The following is a 24,970-nucleotide window of genomic DNA, read 5'->3' as shown; positions in this document are numbered from 1 at the left end:
TCTCTGGTCATAAATTTCTAATATCATCAGTCATATTATGGTGAGAATGCTACTATTTTAGTCCCAACACAGCAGTTTAAAATAGTTGGTTTCTCAAAATGCATCACCAAATAATGTAATATGTGGGTTTTTTTTCCACCCATTTCTTTCATTCTTTCTATATTTCTCTTCTCTTTTTTAAAGTGAGCTGTCTCATCATGGCAAATTTTCACAAGTTCTTAGAACTCTAATTAAAATGTGGTAATTGGTTATGTTACCTCAATTACCATGATGCATGGACATTGATGCAAAGTGACACCAATTGAATCCCTTGGGTGTTTTACCCTGGGGCCATCCCATTTATCGTGGCCTTATTATTTTCAATTATGTGGCTAGATGTGTTGCATACTTTCAAGGCCAATAAAATGTGCAGGGGTTTTCTGAACACAAGGTTCTGTTTTCAATGCTAGAGCTCTGGAGTGGCAGGGCAAAAGGAAAAATATATATTTGTGTGAAGACTAAAAACTTAAAACCCTAAATTTGCCAAGGATTCAAAGGCACACTTGCTGAAATAAAGGTATTTCAAAGGAATCCAGATTATTTACGTTTAAAACATTTGTTTGAAAAGCAACTACGATATGCTTGCTACTGATAACTAATTCTCCTAACTAAGAAAATAGTGATGGAACCATTCAGAGGCCTTACGTGATGAATAAGACAGGTGAGGAAACTGAGGTAGTAAAGAAAAAGGTTTCTTCTTCTTTAGGTAAAGGTTCGGGTTTCAAGAAGAGCTAAGTAGGGCTGTACTGAGTACTTTACAAACGTATAGTATGAACATAACAGTATTTTACAGCGATCTTTCCACAGCATGAATGTGAAGGTAAGAGCACTCCGAAATGGTTACAGCATATTGTGTTTCCCAATGTGGACACTCCTGGTGTTTGTGGGAAACAAGTCATAGATTGTTGTATGCATTGTTGTTGTCTCTCCACACACCCTCACACTCAATGCTAGTGATTGTGAATGACTAGTCATTGTGAATGACTTCTGGGCATTTCTCCATAAAAATCTGGGAGTGAATTAGGACGTTAGTTGAGGACATCATCAATAAGTGTAATTTGACACTTTGTCAGACCAGTTTCATTTTCTGAGTATGATCCCTATGTCTTTACCCGGTTTACTTTTTATTAAAAAAATCACATTCTCAGATTTCTGAAAACTATAGAAAATTCTCCATCCTTTTACTTATGAGTTTATATCTTGATTTAGTTTCAGTATTTCCAAAGAGGTACAGCATTTGTTCATACGCTGCAGATGATAGAAGAAACTGAATTGGGAAAGCTGTGAGAGAAAGGAGTTGTACTGTACAAAGACGGACCGAGCAGGGCTATCTATGGTAGAGTCCCAGACTTTATTTCCACATCAACACCCCGAGAGCCGTGTATTCGCAACATTTTGAAAGTACTTTTCTGTCTAAGCTTCACCCATCTAGTAATTATCAGGTCATTTTTCCTTTTCTTTTTGTATTTGTAATCAATAGCAAACTCAAGAGAGTTTTACACAGAATTCGTCTTATTACTTTTAGAAATACTTTTGAAGTAACAAATATTGAGTGATGATACATGATGACCGTATCCAAAGTATTTAATTCATAACAATACATGCTGAAGTCTAAATTTCAAAGTATTATTCAAACTTCAATTTTTCAATAGAAACTTTTTTCCTCTGACTTAACTTATTCTTTATTATTATTATTATCCATTGATTTCTCATCATTTGGTTTGTTCATTTTTCCCAGTGAAGCCCATTCTTAATTCCATCCACATATTTCTCCCAAGGAATCCAACTCTTTCTTCACCTGAAAGCCAGTGGAAGAGAGTGGAGGGAAATATTGGGTTTACTTCCAAATGGAATCCTCTAACTAAATCCAATTTAGTTGGAGTCTTTATTCTTTAACACACTATGCAAAAATTCTTAGGGCTGGCCACCTAATAGAAAATGCTGTAAATTGTTTGTATGATTCTTCCTTTATTCGATTCAAAAAATAATCCCAGGCAGTTTCTAATCAAAAGGAAAACTAAGACTATAAATCATTAATACAGGATATTATAACCAACCAAATTGGTCTTGGATGTAAAAAAAAGGCAAGGAATTATATCAAGAAACCTTTTAAGAGCTGAAAAAGCTTAAGGTACTGGAGTCAGATTTTCTTTGCCTTATTAGCTCTATGACGTTGGGCAATTTACTCAATCTTTCAAAATTTAGTTTCCTCATCTACAGTTGTTATCAAGATTAACTGAGATGATGTTTGAAAAATGGTAACCCAGTGATTTAGGACATACATAGTACATGTTCAATACTGCTAGCAAGTAACACATCCAAGCAGTGATTCGTACACTACTTGGCTTCTTAGAAGAATCTTTGCCAGACAATCAAACAAATAAAATTAACATGAAAAAATAAAATACACTGCGGAACACATTTCCTCACAATGTATGCCATCTCCTTGTGTTAGTAACTTTGTGGATTCCCCAGAGGGAACTGGTCTGTATCAAACTGAACCTGACTGTTAGAGATTTTTCTTTTTGAGTTGGCATCTGAAAAAAGATATCTAATTGGTGATACAAACGAATCAATGCTGGAAAACTGGTCTTCTTAATACAAATTCCATGAAAGTCAGGAGTTTCTGTGAAGCATGTGTAAATTTAATAAGAAACCCCCAGTACTTTGAGAAAATGCTTAAGTGGTCAACTGACTCACAAGGCAGCCCAAATTTTCTCTTCTCTATTTTCCTAGCACTTTAAAAGGGAAAAAGCTTGCTTACTCCTCTTTGTTAACCTGCACATAAGAAATGACTGCTTTTCCTAACCCACTGAGATATGGTTAATTTGGGGCAATTAATATATCACCTGTGATAATGAAGACATTTAATCCATAATTTTCTAAATTGTATTGGAAAATGAGGTTACCTATTTTCAAAATCCAATACATTTACTTTGTATTTATAAAGGTCCTGTTATTTACTTGATTAAAACAAAAAGTGGTTGCACATGCTCCATTCTTTTCATTAAAGAAGACTTGATCTTAGAGAATTTAGGTGTCGATTCAGGACACTGAAGCTAGAGACAGAATGCCTAGGTTTGAATGACTGACTAGTTACAAACTTGTTAACTTTAGACAAGTTGTTGAAACATTCTTTGCCTCAATTTTTTGTTCTGTAAAATTGAGAGGATAATAGTACATCTACGAAGTCGAACAATTAAGTTCACGAACTTAAAGTCCTAGAAAAAGTGCTGCATACCTCTTTGCTGAATATCACTATGGTCACCTTTGAAGTACTCCCCTTGAGAAGCTATGCACCGATGCCAACACCTAGTCCACCCTTCAAAGCAATTTTGGAACTACTTTTCTGGAATGACCATCAGAGTTGTTTTTGTATTACCCTTAACGTCCTGAGTGTCATCAAAATATCTTCCTTTCAATATTTCCTTCAGGTAAAGGAAGAAGCATTGGGGGCCAGATCAGGTGAGTAGGGAGGGTGTTCCAATACAGTTATTTGTTTACTGGCTAAAAACTCCCTCACAGACAGTGCTGTGTGAGCTGGTGCATTGTCGTGATGAATTGTTGGTGGAAAGTTCAGGTCATCTAATTTTTTCACGCAACCTTTTCAGCACTTCCAAATAGTAAAGTTGGTTAACTGTCCAGTTGGTGCAAATTCATAACAAATAATATCTCTGATATCAAAAAAAGGTTAGCAACATCCTTGCAACAAGCTCATGAACTTAATTGTTAGACCTCGTCATATCATACGATTGTTAAAGAGTCTTAAATGATTTAATATGTAAATTACTTAAGACAGTGCCGGACACATGTTAAGTGCCAAGTATGTTAGCTGCTTTATTATTATTATTATTATTTCCTTCACAAGGAATCGCCATTTTTATTTACTTACTTGAAAGGCAAGGACACTCACTGCCAGGCTTCAGGGTAATCTATCAACTCATTTGTAACAATGCAAAATTCCGTATATGCCCATGTGTTTTACGATCAGTTTTACTGAGATATAATTGGCATAAAATATACTTCACAACTTAAAATGTACAATTTTATATGTTTTGACATAAAAATACACTCACAAAACCATCATTAAAATCAAGATCATAAGTACAAAGTCTGACAATTAAGTTCATGAACTTGTTGCAACGATGTGGCTAACCTTTTCTTGATATCAGAGGGATTATTTGTTATGAATTTGTACCAACTGGACAAACAGGTAACGAAGTTTACTATTTGGAAGTGCTGAAAAGGCTGCGTGAAAAAGTTAGACGACCTGAACTTTTCACCAAAAATTCATGGTTCTTGCATCACAAAAATGCACCAGCTCACATGGCACTGTCTGTGAGGGAGTGTTTAGCCAGTAAACAAATAACTGTATTGGAACACCCTCCCTACTCATCTGATCTGGCCCCCAGTGCTTCTTCCTTTACCTGAAGATAAAGGAAATATTGAAAGGAAGATATTTTGGTGACATTCAGGACATCAAGGGTAGTATGATGACAACTCTGTTGGCCATTCGGAAAGAGTTCCAAAATTGTTTTGAAGAGTGGATCAGGTGCTGGCATTGATGCATAGCTTCCAAAGGGGAGTACTTCAAAGGTGACCGTAGGAATATTCAGCAATAAGGTGTGGAGCACTTTTTCTAGGATGAATTGGAGGACTTAATTGTCTGATCTTGTATATCTGTCACCCCAAAAAGCTTCCTCATTACCCTTTATAACTCTTCCAGTGGTCACAAAGATTTTACCCTACATATTTTTTTGCTAAATGATTTCTTACATTTTACATTTAGGTCTATGATCCATTTTGACTTCATTTTTATATATGGTGCAATAAATAGTTCAATTTCATATTTGTTCATATGGATATTCATTTATTCCAGGGTCACTTGTTGAAAAACTATTCTTGGAATTGACTTTGCACTTTTGTCAAAAATTAATTGACCATTTATGTGCAGCTCTATTTCTGAAATAGTTATCCTATTCCATTGATCTATTTTTGGTCTTGATACCAATACTCTTGACTACTGTAGCTTTACTCTAAGTCTTAAAATCAGGATATGTACGTCCTCCAACTTTATTCACCTTTTTCAAAATTATTTTAGCTATTCTAGCTCCTTTGCATTTCCATATGAACTTTAGAATCAGCTTATAAATTTGTACCAAAACATTACTAAGATTTTCATTCAGATTATACTGACTCTACAAATAAATCTGGGAAGAATTGATATCCTAATAATATTGTGCCTTCTGATCCATGAACACAGTATAGTTCATCCCTTATTTAGTTTTTTAATTTCTCTCAGCAATATTTTGCAGTTTTCAGAGTATAGGTCTTAACATATTTTTGTTAGATATATCTCTAAACACTTCATGTTTTTGCCACTATTATAAATAATATTGCTTTTAATTTTAATTTCTGATTGTTCATTGGTAGTACATAAAAATATAATTTATGTTTGTATATTTATCATGTATTCTAGAACCTTGTTAAATTCCTTTATTAGCTCTAAGATCTTTTTTGGAGATTCTGTAGCATTTTCTACGTAAAGGATCATGGAGTCGGTGAGTAAAGATAATTTTACTCCTTAATTTCCAAGTATCATGTCTTTAATTACTTTTTCTTGCTCTATTACATCAGCTGAAACTTCCAGTACAATGTTGACTAGAAATGGTGAAAACAGACATTTTTGCCATTTTTTTCTGTATTAGGAGAAAAGCAATCAGTCTTTTACCATTAAGTATGATGTTAGCTGTAGATTATTTGTATATGTCCTTTATTAAGTTGAAGAATAAAGTTCCTACTTTATTCTTAGGTTTCTGAGTTTTTATCAGGAAGGGTGTTGGATTGTGACAAATACTTTTTCTGTACCACTAGGATAATCATAGTTTTCCTTTCTTAATCTGTAAATATGATGAATTACATTGACTTTTTTTTAAATGTTACACTAGCTTAGCATTTTTAGGCTAAACATCACATGATAATAATGTATTATCTTTTTTTATATATAGTTGATTTGATTTAATAAAATTTTGCTAAAAGTCTTTTTCTCTATATTCACAAGGGATATCATTCTGTAGTTTTCTGATCAGTCTTGCTAGAGGTTTATCAATTTCATTGATCTAAATAACAGCTTTTTGTTTAATTGATTTTTTCTCTACTGTTTTTCTTTTTTCAATTATTTCTGCTCTGATCTGTATTATTCATAATATTCCCTTTATATTCTTTTAATATTAATAGAATCTGTAGTGGTATCTGTCTCTTATTCCTCGTATTGATAATTTGTCTCAGAGAAAGGAGTCAAAGGAACAAAGTTCAAGCTTCTTTGGCTCATAAAGAAAGAAGGCAAGAGACTAGAAATAAAAAAAGAAAAACATACGATTCAAATGAAAATTATAATTAAAGCTTGAAAAATATAGACAGAGATCAATTTTATAGGTAACACAAAATCAACAAAAATAAGTCTGGGCAAAGAGCTTGAATGTATGAAGTACAAAGCATAGTATCAGATGATTATGCAATTTCCAATCTTGATGATAAAGGAGAAAGATGCTTTGGGGTTTATCTGTTTTCACCTCCAGAATTTAATTCAAGATCTCTTGCTTTCTTGTAATTTTTTTTTAAATGAGATAAATATATTAATTACTTACCTAGTTAGGGGTAATAGAGATGTTTGTTTAATTGACATTTATACATTTATCTGAATGTTCCATAATTTTGTCAGTATTAACAGTAAGCTTAAAGCCAGTAATTACCTATGAATATTACTTAATATAGTTAGTTGTATATTTGTATTATCTTTCTAAGTATACTTTTTGAGGAGAGGGAGGGTATCTTATTTACCTCTGAATCTCTAACATTGACTACTATAGAGTGTCACTTAGAGAAAATTCCCTTATCTAGCAAATATTATGGAGTACCGATTAAGTTCTTGGTAATATGTGGGGTTTTGGGAATACAAAGGTGAGCAGAAAGTGGCTGTGTGAACACTTTCTTCAACCAGTGGAGAAAACTAACAGTAATCAAATCATCACACAACAGATGTAAATTGAACAATGAGGAGCACTGGATGGATGATTAGGTGACATCTCTTATACAAGCTATTTCAAAAGTGATTAATGAAGAAAATCCTGTAACACAGAGAATCAAAACCTCTAATTCTAACCAAACACACAATTTTAGAACTACTTTATCCAATACTTCATTCAGAATTTCCTTCAGAAATAACTTTTAAAGAACAGAGAGTATACCACTGGATACTTCATATTATGTTTAAGAAGTTGGAAACATTGTCCTTATCAGATAAGAAGAAAGGTCAAAAGGCATCTTTGTGGTGGTCTCAGGAAGGTCTTATAGTGTTATAGAATTATAACAACACTCAAAGCCATTTAGTGAGAATAAGAACATTGAAAATTAATATAGATATAGTAACTCCAAACCAAATGCCAAAACGAAACAAAATTTATTATATGAAAACATATACTCAATCATTTAACAAGTTTCATCAAACATCAACTATGGGCAAGTATGTCCCAGGCCCTAGAAATATAGCAGTAAAAGTCCTTGTGCATAAAAAGGGGATGGTACAGGGCTAAGGACATACAAGGTGTAATTAAACAATACAGTGAATGTTTAAATTAAAAAAAAATTATTACAGTAAAAGACACATTGCCATTAATCCCCCTCAAAATACTCCCCCTCACTTCAAACACATTGTTCTTGCCACTTTCTGAAGCAGTTCTGGAAGTCCTCTTTCGTGAGTGTCTTTCATTGCACTGTTGTGGCTGCCCTGATGGCCTGAATCATTCTGTCTTTGGGGAAGAGACAGAAGTCGCACGATCCAGATCCGGTGAATAAGGTGGATGAGGACACACTGTAATGTTTTTATTTGACAGAAATTGCCATATACCAGAAGCGATGTGTGACACGGAGCGTTGTCATGATGGAGGATGATTTATGGCATACCTTAAAACACATCTTATCTCAACCGTAGCTCACACCCAACTGACTGCACCGAACAAGCTGAAACTTGTCACACACTGTTACTATGGTGTAAGGAGCCGCTTCCCTAATGGAAGAGCCTTTCTGTTGGATGGCACTCAGCAGCAGCATACACCGTATTTTATGATCACAACAGAATGTCACACATTGCTTCTGGTATATGGCAATTTCTGTCAAATAAAAACATCACAGTGTGTCCTCGTCTACCTTATTCACTGGTTCTGGCACCATGTGACTTTTGGCTCTTCCCCAAAGCCAAAACGATTCAAGACATGGAGGTAGCGAGAACAGTGCAACTAAAGACACTCATGAAAGAGGACTTCCAAAACTGCTTCAGAAAGTAGCAAAAATGATGGGATAAATCTGTTTGAAGCGAGGGGGAGTATTTGGAGGGGGATTCATGGCAATGTGTCTTTTACTGTAATAATTTTTAAAAATTTAAACATTCACTGTAATTTTGATTGTACCTCGTATGATGAAGCAACCAGTCCACTTACAGGCTTCAGATTCTCTGCAAAGGCAGCCTCCCATGTTGGTGCAATACTTGTCTGTCCATCCATGCAACTTAGACTCTTCATCCAACCAACCGAGATCAGAAGCAAGAACATTTTCCAACTTAATGAAGTAGCCTGTGCTCATTGTATTGTTGCATTAATGCCACTCTCTACTCTTGTATCCCTTTCTTGACAGTGATTTTCAACCCTGTTTAGCACAGAGGACCTTATTTGCTATCTTCATCATTCCTAACAATCAATACATTCAGCCGCCAAACTAAAGAGAGGGGGTACTTTTCTCTATCTGCAATTTATATCTACCTCTATGTAATAGTTTGAGCCTCTAAGAAGCAACTGGGGTTTCAAAGCTAAAGCGTACCTTTACCACAGAAGTAGGATAAAAATGTCTACATCTAGTCTGAAGATATCTAGTCCAGCATCCCTGATCACATGATTTCAAGTAAATCCCCAAAAACCCCATCTTTGTCTCCTCCAAAATAGTTTGAATACTTCCAAAATGTCGGAGCTTCTCCAGATGCAGCTGGTTTTGTATAACTTTTATTATGGCCACTACCATGATCAGAGGCGTCAAACTATAGAATAAAAAATTAACCTCTTCTGTCCTTCTGAATACTCCAAAAGAAAAAAAAAAGAAAGAAAAGAATAAAGAAAGAAGAAAACAAAAGAAAGAAAAGACAAGACAAGATTCCAGGTAAGTAGCTTCACAACAAACAGGTCATGTCAAGAAAAGGTATCCAATTGTATAAACTCTGAACTGTTAATAACTTGGAAGTCTTAAGAAATTTAACAACTTCTGCTCAAAACAATTAAACGGAACTATTGATCAAATCAGCCCTAGACTCAACATAGCTAGGGATGCAAAAAGAGTGAGAAGACTTACTAATTCCTTGTCCCTTCTGTCCCTTCTGTCTCTACTGCCAAACACATCAAATAGCAAATATAAAGGCTTTGTTAAAATTACAATTCATAGGAGTCTGTTTTTCAATGGCAAGATTATTATATTTGATTTTTCGATTTTGAATCCTGAACTTTCCAAACACATAGAACTGATGATATAAACATATAAAAAAATCCTTTCCATTCTATGTATATATGTATGCATGTATGTATGTTTGTAATTCATTTATGTAAGTCAAACATGAGAATTAGGCCTTAAATAATAGACAGTGACTTCAAGGTCATTTGGGGAAATGCAATCTGATTACCATATCAATAAACCCTTTCCCTTAAAGATAGGAAGGATTTATGGACAAGTACATATTCTATATTATAATAAAAGAACTGTAGTCACATATATTTTCTTCAGCTAGCTACAGCTTAAAGTCACAGTAAATTTGAAAAATTCCTAAAAGAGATCCCTCTACCTTGAGCACTGCATTAAAACACTAGGAAGAAACTTGCTAGTTCTCAGCGATGCAATTCTATCAGAAGGAACTCCAAGCAGGAACAATGGAGACTGTGTGCAAATAGTGTTAACTCATATCATATAACAAAAAGGTAAACAGTACACTTTACTTCATTGCCTCACCTGCAAAATGTACATATTGCTCCATATGCTCTGAGAGTGGTAAACTACCTTCTAGCAAAATCTTCATGGGGTATGGTAATGAATATTGTTGGTGAAGGAATGATTGAAAGAATTAATGGCTTCATTTGGCAAGGTTAAGCAAAATATCCATGTGATTTTTTTTTAAAAAAGACAATGAGATAAACTAAAATGCATCTTATTAGTAGGCAAATAACTCTCTGTTATGACCAATGGCATTTCATTCAGTGGCTGGAAATAGTTATCCCTTTAGCTAGCAAAACCACTTGTATGGTGAATACATATTCTAAGCCCTGAAATAATTTTTTTTATGAGTAAAATGAAAGACCATTATGCTTAAAAAAATAATAATAATCACTCACAGACTCCTTTCCCATCTTCCTTTGTAGCCGTGTTTGCCACTGGACAGCTTGCATGACAATGGCTTCCCACCTTCTTTCAAGATTTACGATGATCAGCTGCATGGGCTGGTGGTCTGCATTCAGATTGCAGGTCTCGCCATCATCCAGGAGATGCTGACATAATCGCAGGATGGAGGCTACTCCGCGACGTCGCTGCTTGATCTCACAACAGAGGGACTGCAACACAGAGAGGGACAGACCGATTATGAGTGTGGATGGGGCAGAGTTCCCTAAGACGGGAAACACAGTCTCCAACCATAATTTCAAATTGTAGTGATATGTTTAACTGTGAACGATTGACCAAGAAGGGCTCTGCAGTTGCCTTTAGATTGGAGGCCTCCTACAGATACCCAGCTTATGCCAGGGAATTGGGCTGCACCCCCGTCCACTTCCCTTTTTCATAGATTTCTCCATCTAAAATGTTGAGTCCCACCTTACACCTAGGTGATTAGCGATTGATAATTCAATGAAATAAAGCATTTAACTCATATGAATGCCAAACGGATGACATGCTTTGATTCACAGTCACAGGAAAAACAAAAGACAGGAAGGTCCTCCAAAAGGAATTTTTTCCAAATTTACTCTTAGATTTTTTTTTTTTGAACAAAAGGTTTAGTTTTCTACTGGCTGAGAATACATTAAATAAGATTGCAAAGAATTTTGAGATACACACAGACACACACACAAACACACACACCTGTGTATGTGTGTACGTGTGTGTGTGTATTGAGGGTGCCAAAAAGAAGTGCACACATTATAAGAAAGGAACACTGTATTAAAATTGTAATACTCAATACATACCAATAACAAAAGATGAATACAAGTCACGTTTGACTTCTGCAATTACAAGAGGTGCTCAAAGTGGTTACCATCAACATCCAGACACTTCTGATTACGGTGAACTACTGCTTGAGCAATGCTGACCAAAGTGTCCACTTGTATACATTTTTTTGGCACCTCCATATATATATATATATATATATGTGTGTGTGTGTATATATATATGTATATATATATATGTGTGTGTATATATGTATATATATATGTGTGTGTATATATACATATATATATGTGTGTGTGTATATGTATGTGTGTATGTATATATATATATATTATATATATGTATATATGTATTTAAAAAATCTATTATTTGGGGGGAAAAAAGGATAAACAACATTTCTCTTCCGAAGCTTGCTTAACAAAGCAGTAGTGTTCTGAAAACAGAAATTAGGATTTCGGATTATTACTGCACTATCTGTTGGTTGTTGTGTTTGTTTTAACAGACACACTATTTAAGAAGAATATGCATGTATCCAAATAGTATTTTGCCCCCAGAAGCATTTGTATTGCTGCAGTGACCCTAAGCTGAACAATTCAAGCAAAATAGTGGATACACATGTCTAAAAATATTATATCTTTTCTTTGCCTACGGATAGTGTGTAAGTGATATTCTAATTCAAAGCCTTCAGGAGAAATGATGATTATATCCACAAACATCACTGAATTACTAATCTCCTTCTACTGCCACAATTGGACTACTCTAACAGTTAACAGATTGCTTATTAATCAACAAGGGTAAACAAGATAATGCAATTTCTTTTAGTGTGAGAGTTTTAATGTCTAAAATTATTTGTGCTTAAAATGTTAATCTAGATAAGGCTTCATTAGACGTCTTAAAATGATTAAGTGCACTTCACTGAAATGTGCTTGGAGACCAGCAGGTGGACATTTCCTACAGATGTTCCACTTATTGATATAATACATGTTATAGCCATTTAAACAACCCTACCTCAGTAATAGCTGGAATTCTATTATTTCGGTAATGAGAAAACCCTGTACCTTTAATATTTCTGAATTTTAAATAAGGTGAATGACAAATTCCCAAACCTCTATTTATGGCAAAATATGACTCGGAATTTTATTATTCAATTTATACCAAATCAGTATTTTTAGTTCTGTTTCCTGAACTCACCCTTATTTCTTTTCCTAGGGTTCATTACTATTTTCCTATATAACTCCTGATATAACCACCAGGTCTGACAAATTTCCTTACTGATAGTATTCATTAGCTCAGCACTGAATGAGGAGAAACCTCCAGACATTCAAAGATAAAACTGGAGGGTCTACTAAAGCAACAGGTATTGTTTCCATCTCTTCTAGTCCTGCCAAAGGCCCCACGCCCACACGCGTATTCCCTCTGCCTCTCTGTCTCTGTCTCTGTCTCTGTCTCTGTCTCTGTCTCTGTCTCTCTCTCTCTCTCTCTCTCTCTCTCACACACACACACACACACACACACCTTTCAATTTGGTTTCTTGCTCTAGAACAACTGTTGGGTAAGTTAAACTATCAGGCCCATTTAATACCTGCCAATTTTTGGCCAAATGTGAAAACACTTCAAGATAATAATATAGCCACCTGAAATTGGTTCACATGAGTCCCATAAATATGAATATTGAGGATTTTTGTTTTTGTTTTTGTTGTTAATTTGCTAAAGGAGTAGAAAACTCAAGAGATGCTTCTATGCCATTAAACTGGATCTCACAAAACTCTCTTTGAAGGTGACTAGAATAATAACTGCATTCCTCAAAACAGAAAGTCCCAATGTTTAATTTAGCCAAATGAAAATTTGCCATGGATGGCACTAAAGGGGTGTGTGACGTGAGCACAGATCATCAGATATCACTTACAAAGTAACCTAAATAGGCTTTTACAAAGTTCTGAAACAGAACATGTGAGGGGAAATTTTCATAAAGGTCACTGGCCATAATTTTTTATAAGTATCTAGAATGTACCCAGTATTTAACTGTCTAGATGATCCCCAATCCACAAATGAACGCAAGTCAGTCTAAGTGGTTTAAAAATTGTGAAAGCTGTTTTTAAAAACTATTGCCATTCAATATCTGAGGTTTGGATCTTCACAGTTCTGCCATTTTTTTCTTTAAATATCCAAAGAACTTAAGTTTACATTCTAGATTAGTAATTTATCCTGTATGTACTCTTGGGAATTTGCAGTACATTAAAAAGGAGGGGAAAATTGGGCATTTTACACGCCCAACTTATTTTTCAGTACTTTTTTTTTATATCTAGGAGATATAATTGATAAAATAATGTTCTACATAAATGGGTTTCCATGACAACCATTAAATTATACATATCTATTTATAATCAGAAGCACATACTAAATAAAATCAGTGCATTTGCTAGCAATGCTTCTTAAAATCAGTAGTTTCCATTATTTCCATGATAAACTATGCATAGAGAAATGTTTACTATAACCACATAGGAACAAATGATTATTAGAACTATTTTTGGCCTACATTTTCAGAGAAATGTACTTTTAAATAGAAAAGTTAAGGATTCTAAGGCAATCTTTAGGCAATTTCTTCCTATAAGGCTACCTCAGTGTATGGAGGTAATTGTCTTAGTATCATTTCAGAATCAATTGTTGGGATATAGTTTGGTGTGCTACTTTTATATTTCTAATGACCTACTTTATTTACGTATTTTATATTTCAACTCTGTTTCCTCATGTTACTAAAGAGGCAGATTTGCTACGAAAAATGAGAAATGTATAAAAGTAAAAATCAAAATTTCTAAATTATCTTTTCCTTTATAATGAGCAGATTTCCAACGCTCTAAGTACATGTTTTTAAATACATTGAGAGTTGCCAACAGGCTGAGGGGTTTTGTTTTACACTTACAAACTGTCAATTTGATTTTCAGTTCACCAATGATGGTGCCAACGGATGTTTTTGGTTAATTGGTCTTTTTTTTTCCCTCTCACTTTTTTGATTGTTTAAACCACTCATATTATCAAGCCAAATGTGATATAACATCATTCTTGGCATTGGCTTCAGTTTAACACCATTCAAGGTACTTTACTGGTACTTTATATTGGTATTTTATTATAGACTATATATTACATATATGCATAACACACACTTATTGCACCGATTGAGTATATTTACTTGAATAACCATATTCGTGACATTAAACAATAGTGTCATCTACTATTACAAAAGATACAAGTACGCTTACAATAAAAGAACTATAATTAGGCCAAGAACCAAAATGTGCAATAAGTAAAATGTCAGAGCCAAACAGTGAGAAGAGACATAAAGAGGAAAATAATATTTTAAAAATACCAAAATCAAATATATGTTAAAAACAAAGAGAAAAACATAAATCTAGTTGAGAAACTCCAAAGCAATTTGTCTCCCTATCTTTTACACAATCTTATTCAGCAGGTTAATGCAACATCATTAGGTAGGTCGATATGAACTCAGTGATGTGACTTTAGGTGATCTGTCCAATAAAAAGAAAACTATGAATAATTTCATTTATAAAATCAAACATAACTTTACCTTCTAGATTGATCAGCTGTTTAACAGTACTATGGAGTATGCCTTCTGTGTGGCAACAACAATAAAGTTTTGATCATCACATGACATGTACCTGCTTCAATCTTGTTGGAGTAAGGAAATACATGGACAGAGAAGGGAAAAGTGAAAAAAGACAGACACAGTCTTCTCTTTTAAATAGCATCAAGTGGCTAGCTCCACCTCCCTGTTGCAAAGGTTCCCTACACTTTTTCCTGTGTTTTTCTTCTGTTTTGCATTTTCTGTATTTTATCAGTTTAATTTCATGCAGTGGGCAGTTGTCTTCTCTTGGTCTGCTACTTGTGACCAGATTTTCTAGAGCAAAGGTTCTCAGAGTGTGTTCCCCAGACCCAGCAGCATTAGTGACATCTGGGAACTTGCTGGAAATGCAGATTCTCTGGGGCCACTCCACATCTTCTCAATCAGAATCTGGGGTGGGCCCCAGTAAGGCAGAGTTTAATAAGCTCTTCAGGTGATGACAGTGCATGCTAAATTTTGAGAACACTGGTCTAAAGAAACAGGGGAACTTCGTTTTTCAGATAAGGGAATTAATCTAGTTGATGTTTTTCATTTTTATTTTTAGAAGTATAGGATAGAAGTCACAAGTTCTGATTTTGGAGTCACATTGGTAGCCAAGAACCTAAGGATCATACATACCCATTAGTCATCAATTATTTTTTTAAGTGTTATTGAATGACTGAAAAAAACGAATTAATCATCAATGAATAGATCTTTTCAACCAGTGATATCTTTACATTATTAGTATTTCTTGATGATCTCCAGAATTTTCAATATAATTATTAAGAATGCTGATATGTTAGGGTGTTTGAATATCATATTTGGGGATTTTGCTCTTTTTTGTCATTTTTAGCAAATAAGTCATTCAGTAATGAATGACTAACACATATGGCATTGTGCTAAATTAAATAGAAGTTTTGGTCTCAGAAAGCTTACATACTAGTAAAACAAAATCATGATGATTGTTTGAAAAGCACAAGACATCAGATGTAGGTAATGACAATACCTGAAGCCATGGTCTAATAATAACATACAGGAGGTAGGAAATATGAGAGGCTATACTGGTACCGCTGTGATTCTCCAGAAGATGCTTTTGACGAGTTGGTTTGGGATCATTATTTTGGGGCACGTTGGCAAAGATCACATGAACGATATTTCTTGTAGCAATAAACATATATTGGGCATCAAGTTGTGATGCCTGTTCTTAAGTGCTTGTGATTTGGGGAGACACTGGCTCCTCAAAGTGTGAGATATCAATGCAAGGCAAAGGTTTGTGATAAGACCTAACCCATCAGATTGTTGTAGGTTTAAATGAGGTGAGGTGAATGTGCTTTGTGACTACTGAGGCTGTGACCCAAATGTACGGTGTGCTCAATACACATTCTAAATGATAGGTATTGACCTGGGGGATGAGAAAATCATTACTAGCTGGTGTAGAGAAAGATTCAGGGGATTAGAACCAGGCTGTCAAAGTTGCTGAAGATCGAAAAGGTGAAGGGAAGGGAGGACAGGCATTATAAATGGGGGATTCACATAAGAAACAGTCAAGAAACCACAACCTTTATAACACTTTAAAACAGAATGGAAGTTCAAGTGGAATATGATGATTATCATAATTCCATCATCCATTCATCCATCCATCATCCATCCATCCAAACGGACTTATTGCATGCCTCCTATGTGCCAGGTACTGTTCTCAGTGGTGAGGTTACAAGAGTGAGCAACCTGATTTCTGCTTTCATGGAATTTACATGCAAATTTTTTGTTGGGGGGGTGATGAAAGGCTGGAAATAAATAAATACGAGTATACAGGAAAATATCAGATAGTGATAACAGCTATAAAACAATATAGGGTGATACGATAGAAAGTGGCGGGCAGGAGAGTTACTTTAGATTGGCTTCTCTGAGGAGGTGACAACACGTAAGTTCAGATGTACAAACAAAATATAACTGATGCTATAATAATTTAGACAGGATAATGTTTATAAAATCAAGGCTAATTTATGCCATAAAAAGGCTTACTTTATGGTATGTATAGGGTATTAATGATTAAAGATAGAATGCTTATCAATAAAATACATGGAATGAAAAGGCTCTTGGTATAATTAAGTCATGAAAAAATAGTCGTTTCAACAAATGGTGCTGGGACAACTGAATATCCACACGCAAAAGAATGAAGTGGACTCCCACCTCATATCATATGCAAAACTCAAAATGGATTACGAACCTAAATGTAAGAGCTATAACTAAAAATATTTAAAAGAAAACATAGGTGTAAATCTTCATAACCTTGAGCCAGGCAACAGTTTTTTCGATATGACACCAAAAGTACAAGTGACTTTTGAACAATTTTATCAAAATGAAAAACTTTTACTCTCCAAATGATATCATAAAAATACTAAAAAAAATAACCCACAGAATGGGAGAAAATGCCTAAAATTTATATACCTGATAAAGAACTTCTATCCAGGATATATAAAGACTCTTACAACTCAATGATATAAAGTAACTCCATTTATAAGAAATGTCCAGAATAGACAAACACATAGAAATAGAAAGTGTTAGTAATTGCCAGGAGTTGCAGTCAGCGGGGATATGGCGTGACTGCTAATAGGCCAGGGGTTACGATTGGGGGTGGTGTAAAACTCTGAAATTAGATTTTATAATATGTGAATTATATCTCAATAAAGCTGTTTTTTTTTAAATCACTTGTTAAGTCCAAGTATATATCATCAACCACATAACTGATGATATAATCATAGAATTTACCATTCCTTTAGGGTGTGTCATGACAACAGACCCTATGATATTACTAAGACCATCCAGTCATCATGGTTTTGCAACCATGAGTCCATATGCAGATTAATACACTTACAGACAAAAACTTGGAGCTATTATTTAGTTTTTTAAAAAGTAATGGCTATTCAATTTCCTGGGATAGAGTCATAACTGCAAACCTATAAATCTCAGATAAGACATCCTGCTATATAATAAAAATAATGCAGTGCCTTTTAAAATATAACTGTTCTACTTCTAGAAATATCATAAAACATAAACAGAAAAGTGTACATCAAAGACCATGGATCTGGAAAAGGAGTTGAAGAAAATGTGAAAGTTGAAGAATGCTAGTTAAGTCTAATTAATGCAGTGATGAGATTCATATAAAATATAATCATATACATCTTATGAAATTGTAATCTATTGTGTTGTTGGTGTCAGTACAAAAATGAAAGAACTGACATGTCAAACATAGTTTATGTACTTTATCAAAGATCATTCTGAGTTGACTATATATGAGGTATGGCAATTAACTTCGCGAACTCATCTTAGAAAAAGTGTTACATACCACATTGCTGAATATCACTATGTGTACCTTTGAAGTACTCCCCTTGGGAAGCTATGCACCGACACCAGCGCCTAGTCCACCCTTCAAAGAAATTTTGGAACTGTTTTTCTGAAATGGCCATCAGAGCTGTCATCATATTACCCTTGATGTCCTGAATGTCATCAAAATGTCTTCCTTTCAATATTTCTTTTATCTTCCAGTAAAGACAGAAGTCACTGGGGGCCAGATCAGGTGAGTGTGAGTGTGTGTGTGTGGGGGGATTCCAATACAGTTATTTGTTTACTGGCTAAAAACTCCCTCACAGACAGTGCCGTGTGAGCTGGTGCATAGTCGTGATGCAAGAGCCATAATTGTTGGTGAAAATTTCAGGTCATTTTTGTCTAACTTTTTCACGCAGCCTTTTCAGCACTTCCAAATAGTAAACGTGCTTAACTGTTTGTCCAGTTGGTACAAATTCATAATGAATAATCCCTCTTATATCAAAAAAGGTTAGCAATATCGTTGCAACAAGTTTGTGAATATAATCGTTAGACCTCGTATATCTGAACCAAAACAAAATAAAAATGTTATGTTCTCTTTATTTTTTCTTTCATTGTTATAGTTTCACAATGTTCTCTTTAAATATTTAATCAAGATTTACTTGAATAAAAAATAATAATCAACAATTATTGAGTCTTATTAATTTCTAGAACACTATTCTTAAAATTTCATTAGCTATTTTTCACTAATCTCTTATGCTAATGACATTTTTTATATTTCAGTGTGCTATGCATTTTTAAAGTATTTTTATATGTTGACTCATTTAATCCTCACTACAGTGCTATGAAATGTGTATTATTGTCATCTACCTATTTTACAAATGGGGACATGGAGACACAGAGAGGTTAAGTAACTGACCAGAGATAACATAGCTAATAAGTAGCAAAGGTAGAATTTTAACACATGCAACCTGAATTCAGAGCCATTAAAACACTATGCTACATTGCCTTTCATAAGAGACCTGAAAAACTTGTAAGATTTCTACATTATCAGACCATCTTTGCCTCGACTTCTAACCAGAAGTAGCCACACCCATAAAATTATTGTTGATAAGGGAGCCAACAATTTTTGTTGAAATTATTGTTGAAAGGTGCACTTCTGTGCACCTTTCAGGGGTCTATCTTATATCCATTCCTCGGCCTGCAAATATGTTAAGAATTAATAATCCATGCAATTTGAAAGCATGGTTATGATAGCAGACATGGAAAAAATACTAATTCGTTCATTGAGCAAATATTTATTAAACACCTATTATAATGGGCACTCTTCTGAGTTTTGAGTTACATTAATGAACAAAATAGACAAAATTTCTACCCTCAAGAACCTCATATTCTAGCATACCATGGCAAATAATCTCTATTCTGAGAAATACAGAAATTATACAAATAATAAAGAAGAGATTGAACAAAAGTAGGAAACATTCCTTAGGCAAATGATTATCAAAATTTCCAGCAAGGGGTCAGCAGACATTTGGGTTCTGACCGCTCCATTCTTGAGCCAATTAATTTACCTATACCTGGTAGTATATAAACATACAATTAACTATACCTAGTGCTTAACTTAACTAGACCTAGTGTATAACTGTTACAAATAATTTCCATCCTAATTGTAAAAGAGTAATTATTCAAAACAGCAAAAAAATTAATATACCTCAAGTGAGTATGAATGATGGCTTACATATTTTAAAGAAAATATAGGCAAATGACAGCTGCGTATTTTAACTTATTCCAAACTTGAAAGACTATGTCAGCCAATACAGGAACTCAGCTCAGTTGCAAACCCTGGGACTTAATCTATATTGAAGCTAAATATTCTATAAGCATGCAGTGAAGTGCAAAAAATAGCAATTGAAAAATGACATGATTAAATGGCACGACATGCAATCATTTGCTCTCAATTATATCAATGTATCTTCTTCATTTCTAGGAGTCAAGCAGAAATATTGTTTTTTAAATGCCTCTATTAAATTGGTCACCAATAATAAAATAGATGAGAGTCCTAATAAGCTCATTTACATAACATACATCACACACCACAAAACTATTCTCTCCAAACAGTTTTGCTCATAGATTTATCTCCTGGTTGTCAGGAGTCTTTGCTACATTAGCAGATTTCAAAAGCATAATACTGCCGTCAGGACCATTTGTAGAAAATGTTTATAAAACTTTTCTAGTTAACCCTTGGCAGGATCCTTATTGCTAATTATGGAAAAGGTATTGATATAATATCTTGGCTGTCACATTTTATTATGGTGATGATAGAAACAGAATCTGGGGCTGACATTTTGGAAATACCATCTAATTGCAAGTCAGAAACAGAGAATGACAGTCTTAAGTAGATTATAACTTCTTTCAAAATAACAAACTGGTTCATTTAATATAAAAACTAGATTTTAAAAATAGCATTAAAGCCCCCTAAATTGGTTCACCAAACACATCTCTACCAGCTCTTTGAAGAGGATCTGGGATGTGTGCCAAGATAGTTTTAGAATTGTACATGACAATATAAGTACAGATTCTAACACTGAATGATTTCTTATAACCATTTAAAATCACAATATTTTCAGTGAATGCTTTTATTTTTAAGAACAATCATCTCCTCTCTGTTCACCAGTCACCTTTACCTCCAGGGCCTAATGAGCCTGACCTTTGACCTAGAAAAAAATCTTTCTTTTCCTTGCAATCTAGTATCCTCACGAATCAAGTTGAATCATTAAGGGCCACCAGGACTATTAATTAATACTATAAATTCTTGGAGACTCTTGGATGAATGGTATCATCAAGAAAAAAGCTAATCATTCCTTTACGAATGCTCGCTTTTATGTTTTAATTGTACCTTCATCTGTTGAAAAAAACATTAATTATATTTGGAAAGGAGTATTTCTATTCCTCTAGCTATTTTTTTAGCTGTGGACCAAAATATAATAACCATTCTAAAAATGCAGACATTCATTATATTATTGCACGAAAACTGTTGTTATCCCTGTGTGGCATTCTTTAATTTCTTTGTGACTTTCCCTACACTAGGTTAAGTATTTTTAAATATATTTGTTTTTTAAGAATCAAGCTCAGTGGTCGTGTGCTTAGTTCATATTCACATGTAATTAGTAATATGCTATAAACTTCCTTTTCTAAATGAAAAACACTATTAAAATTCCAGACATACAAAACAATATGAAGATTAAGTTACTCTAAAGAAAACTGTAATAGCTTACAGATTGCTTGTATCATTACTAAAATGCTGGTATCTATTACAGAGTCTCCCTGGAATAAAGAATTCACTTTTGGCAATAATCTTTTAAAAACGTCCATTATTGTTCAGATGCTAAACCAGTCTGCAATTATAGAAAGGTAACTTTTAGCAATAAAGGGGAAAGGGTGCTGGATGTAAATGCAGCTTAACCATTATACTATAAAATACCTTTTCTTAAAATTCCACAATCACACCTTTCATAACCAGATAAGGCACTAATTGCCATTTATTTTTACATTATTATATTTTAAAATCTATTTACAACACCCGCTGTGCCTTTTATCTCTTATTGATTCCACGGGAATATTTCAAAGTAATTCTGGGGTACAGTAGGTGATTTTCTTCTCTAGGTTATCTGTCAATACCAGCTACCTGAACTCATCTGTGCTTTTCATGGGTCTTGCATATTCACTGGTCAGGTCAAAGGAATATCCGGTACAATCTTGAGGAAAGGAAGAAAAGAATTCTATATGACAAGGTATAGCGCAAGAACTCCACTAGGCTAAATCTATAAAAGAAGGATCATTGGAGAGACCACACCTGGAGAAGGAAGCTGTATCAAGAACTCAAGCAAGGACGACCTGAGAGGGACTTCTGGGAATAATGTAGAACGCCCAAGAAAGGACAGATTATTGGACTAATTAGTTTCATGACTCATCCAACTCTGTTTTATGGTATTTCTCTAGCTCTCTCATCAGTATACAGTTGGCTATCCTTCAACCTTCTCTTTTAAAAATCCTATTTCTTCCTATTCCATCTCTGGCTAACTTACTCTTTACTTCCTACGCAGCCACTCCTGGAACTCATCACCAAGCTCAGAGTGTTCCCTGAAGTATAACAACGAGGAATTGTTGTTATATTTGGGGGAAGTATTTGGGGGGAGTATTCCTGTTATTCCAGAATCCTACAGATGAAAAATAAGTGAATTCAAGAACTCTAAGGGCACAACAAGGATGCAGGACGAGAGTTAGGCTGTGGGGAATAACACCACTTAAAAAGGAGAAAAGTGATACCAGGGAGAAAAAGTCAACATGAGAAAGACCCTTCTGTTTATTCACTTACTCCTCCCTAACCTAGAATAGGCTGAGGTATACACAGCTCTATAAACTTCATATTTCTGTTTTTATTTTCATAACATCTAAAATAAATAGGACATTTTCCTGTGAGTTGGGACCCCTGGGAATTTGCTTCTTAGCTTTTTCCCTTTGTGTTTGTGGTGGAAGCCCAGGGCAACCTGACTCTTTTTCACCAGTTTTCAGTGTTCCCAGATGTGCAGCAATACTAACCACACTCTCAGGGTCACTTAGACGTTTAACTAATATATAATGGGGGAAAAACACTCTTCAACTATTACATTAGGTAGCGGAGAGATGGTGACTAAATATTAGCCAACTGGCAAATTACTATAGTGATTATTTAACTCAAAGCAATATTCTGGAACTCTGTGAGAAAGAAATGTAACAAGAACTTCATTCTTTAAACTCTCCTATAGCTAAAACAAAGCAGAGGTCCAGGAGAATTTTTTGAGGGCATTTTCTTGAATAAAGGTAATTTTCCTTTTAGAGGAACATATTTTCCTTTCTTTTGAGAAGAGACACCACGTCTTTCTTCTGCCTGTTCCCCAAAAGAATACTGAACACATTGGGCGGCAGTCCTCTCATTCATACCATCTGATATTTTGGCTGCAAGGGAGAATATGTCACCTGAGCATAAGGATATTCTAACTGAACATTTAAGAAGCAACTTAGATTGAGGGGAAAAAAAAACATGCAACTTAGACTTCTCTTAGTTTAGCAATAACTAGTTGTTTGATCTTAAGTAAATCATATAACTTTTACGTGCCCTCAGCATGTACCCTTTCTCTAAAAAGCAATGATCCTTTAGCCTTTAACATCGTCTGGCATCAGATTATTACATAACCTTATTCTGTTATGAGACAGGAAAAATGTCATAAGGAGGTCTGAGATGGACTTTTAAAAATAATAATAAAATACAATCCTGAATATCTCTCAAATCAGTTGCAAGCTGACTCTCATATCCTCTGATGAACTTCTAGAGGTGATAGACTATTAATTTCATTTTGTCTTTATCATTTTTATTTATTTTCCTTCTCATTGACCTGAACTGTGGGCAAGTGTTTTATTACAATCATTTGCATGAATCAACCTTACTTGGCTTCAGATTCCGCTCGTGTCTTGGTTATGTTCTAACACCTTCAAAGGCTAATTCCAAATATCTTTATAGTGAGAACCACATGCCTAAGCAAAGCACACAAGATTGAAAATTTAACTTCTATTGTTGCTTTCGTAAAGCTCTAAAGTCTGTTGCACCAGTGTTTAACTGAAAGTTGGAATGGCATGGTTGAACGGGTATCTATTGGTTCTCTTGCTGGTTGGTTTTGGCTGACAGATAAAGGAGTGAAGGAGTCTTGAAACAGACCTCTAACTCCTAAAAGTCATTCCTCCTGATGACTGAAGGGCAATCAAGAAGAACATTTTGAGAAAAGGAAGAGCATGAGGAGGAACCTGGGTAACTGCCTATCCTCCATTTCTCGAAGGAGCTTCTAATATCAGACCTGTCAATTTACTTTTACACTTATCCTCATGACATTAAATTCAAAAAGAAAGAAAAATATCCTTGGGGAAGAGAATTTGGTATTCTAAATGTACAGGGTATAAATTAGGATTTAATCAACAGTTTAGAGCATCAGTGAAATTAACAGAGATAAGTTAGGCTATTTTTTTTTTCCAGATGGGAATAATGATTTATGCTTCTGCCCTATCTTAGAGAGGTTTTAGGAGGATTAAGAAGCTAATGTCTGTAAAGCTCTTTAAGCTCTTCATATGGAGGTGCAACATAAACACAAGGTGAAAAATGATAGCAAACTCTATACTGAGTTGAACTCCTGAGAGTAAAGACCCTGGAAATTAGAAGCTGTTGCCAGCAGAGATGGTAAGTCTCTGAGTTCCATTGCCAGAGAAGCCTTGGTTTGTTGTCGTATGTATTGTTAATACTGTTTAAAATAGTATTTCATAGGATTAACAAGCATTTCTATATTTCCTATTAATCATAATGTCCCTTGTGATGATCCTTTTTTATTTCTATTCATCAAATGAGATAGGCTTATGATTTCTTTTTATAGAGGAAAAACTGAGATGGGAAAATTGCAGAGACGTCAAGGATGACTCACATGAAATCATTGGTTCAGTATCACTCGACTATGGCCTGGATTAGGACTCAATGGGTGTGGACTGCCATCTGGCTCTGGCTCTGGCTCTGTCCAGGGGGCGTCATTGAATTTATCCAGGATTTGGTTTTCTCTTCTTTGGGAGAGGAGGCTGAGCTAGCTAAATGACCTCAGATCCCATCTTATGAGGAACTTCCACAATCTGCAAAGTATTTCTTGAGTATCTAGTGACCCTAAGGTATTGTCTTTA

At 34.6% G+C, this 24,970-nt stretch overlaps 1 protein-coding gene across 6 annotated transcripts in view; it reads right to left on the bottom strand.

The window, feature by feature from the left end:
* AKAP6 (A-kinase anchoring protein 6) overlaps nucleotides 1-24,970 on the bottom strand; it is a 453,949-nt gene that overhangs the window by 36,007 nt on the left and 392,972 nt on the right. For all 6 annotated transcript variants that reach the window (XM_033108067.1, XM_033108066.1, XM_033108071.1 and 3 more), the window contains one exon: nucleotides 10,461-10,676. In XM_033108067.1, coding sequence (XP_032963958.1) covers nucleotides 10,461-10,676 — 216 coding nt within the window. The remainder of the gene's footprint in view (nucleotides 1-10,460; nucleotides 10,677-24,970) is intronic.

Source organism: Rhinolophus ferrumequinum, chromosome 6 (genome assembly GCF_004115265.2).
Source record: "Rhinolophus ferrumequinum isolate MPI-CBG mRhiFer1 chromosome 6, mRhiFer1_v1.p, whole genome shotgun sequence".
Taxonomy (NCBI): domain Eukaryota; kingdom Metazoa; phylum Chordata; class Mammalia; order Chiroptera; family Rhinolophidae; genus Rhinolophus; species Rhinolophus ferrumequinum.
Note: the sequence above shows the minus strand (reverse complement) of the source record. Positions and strands in the feature narration are given on the sequence as shown.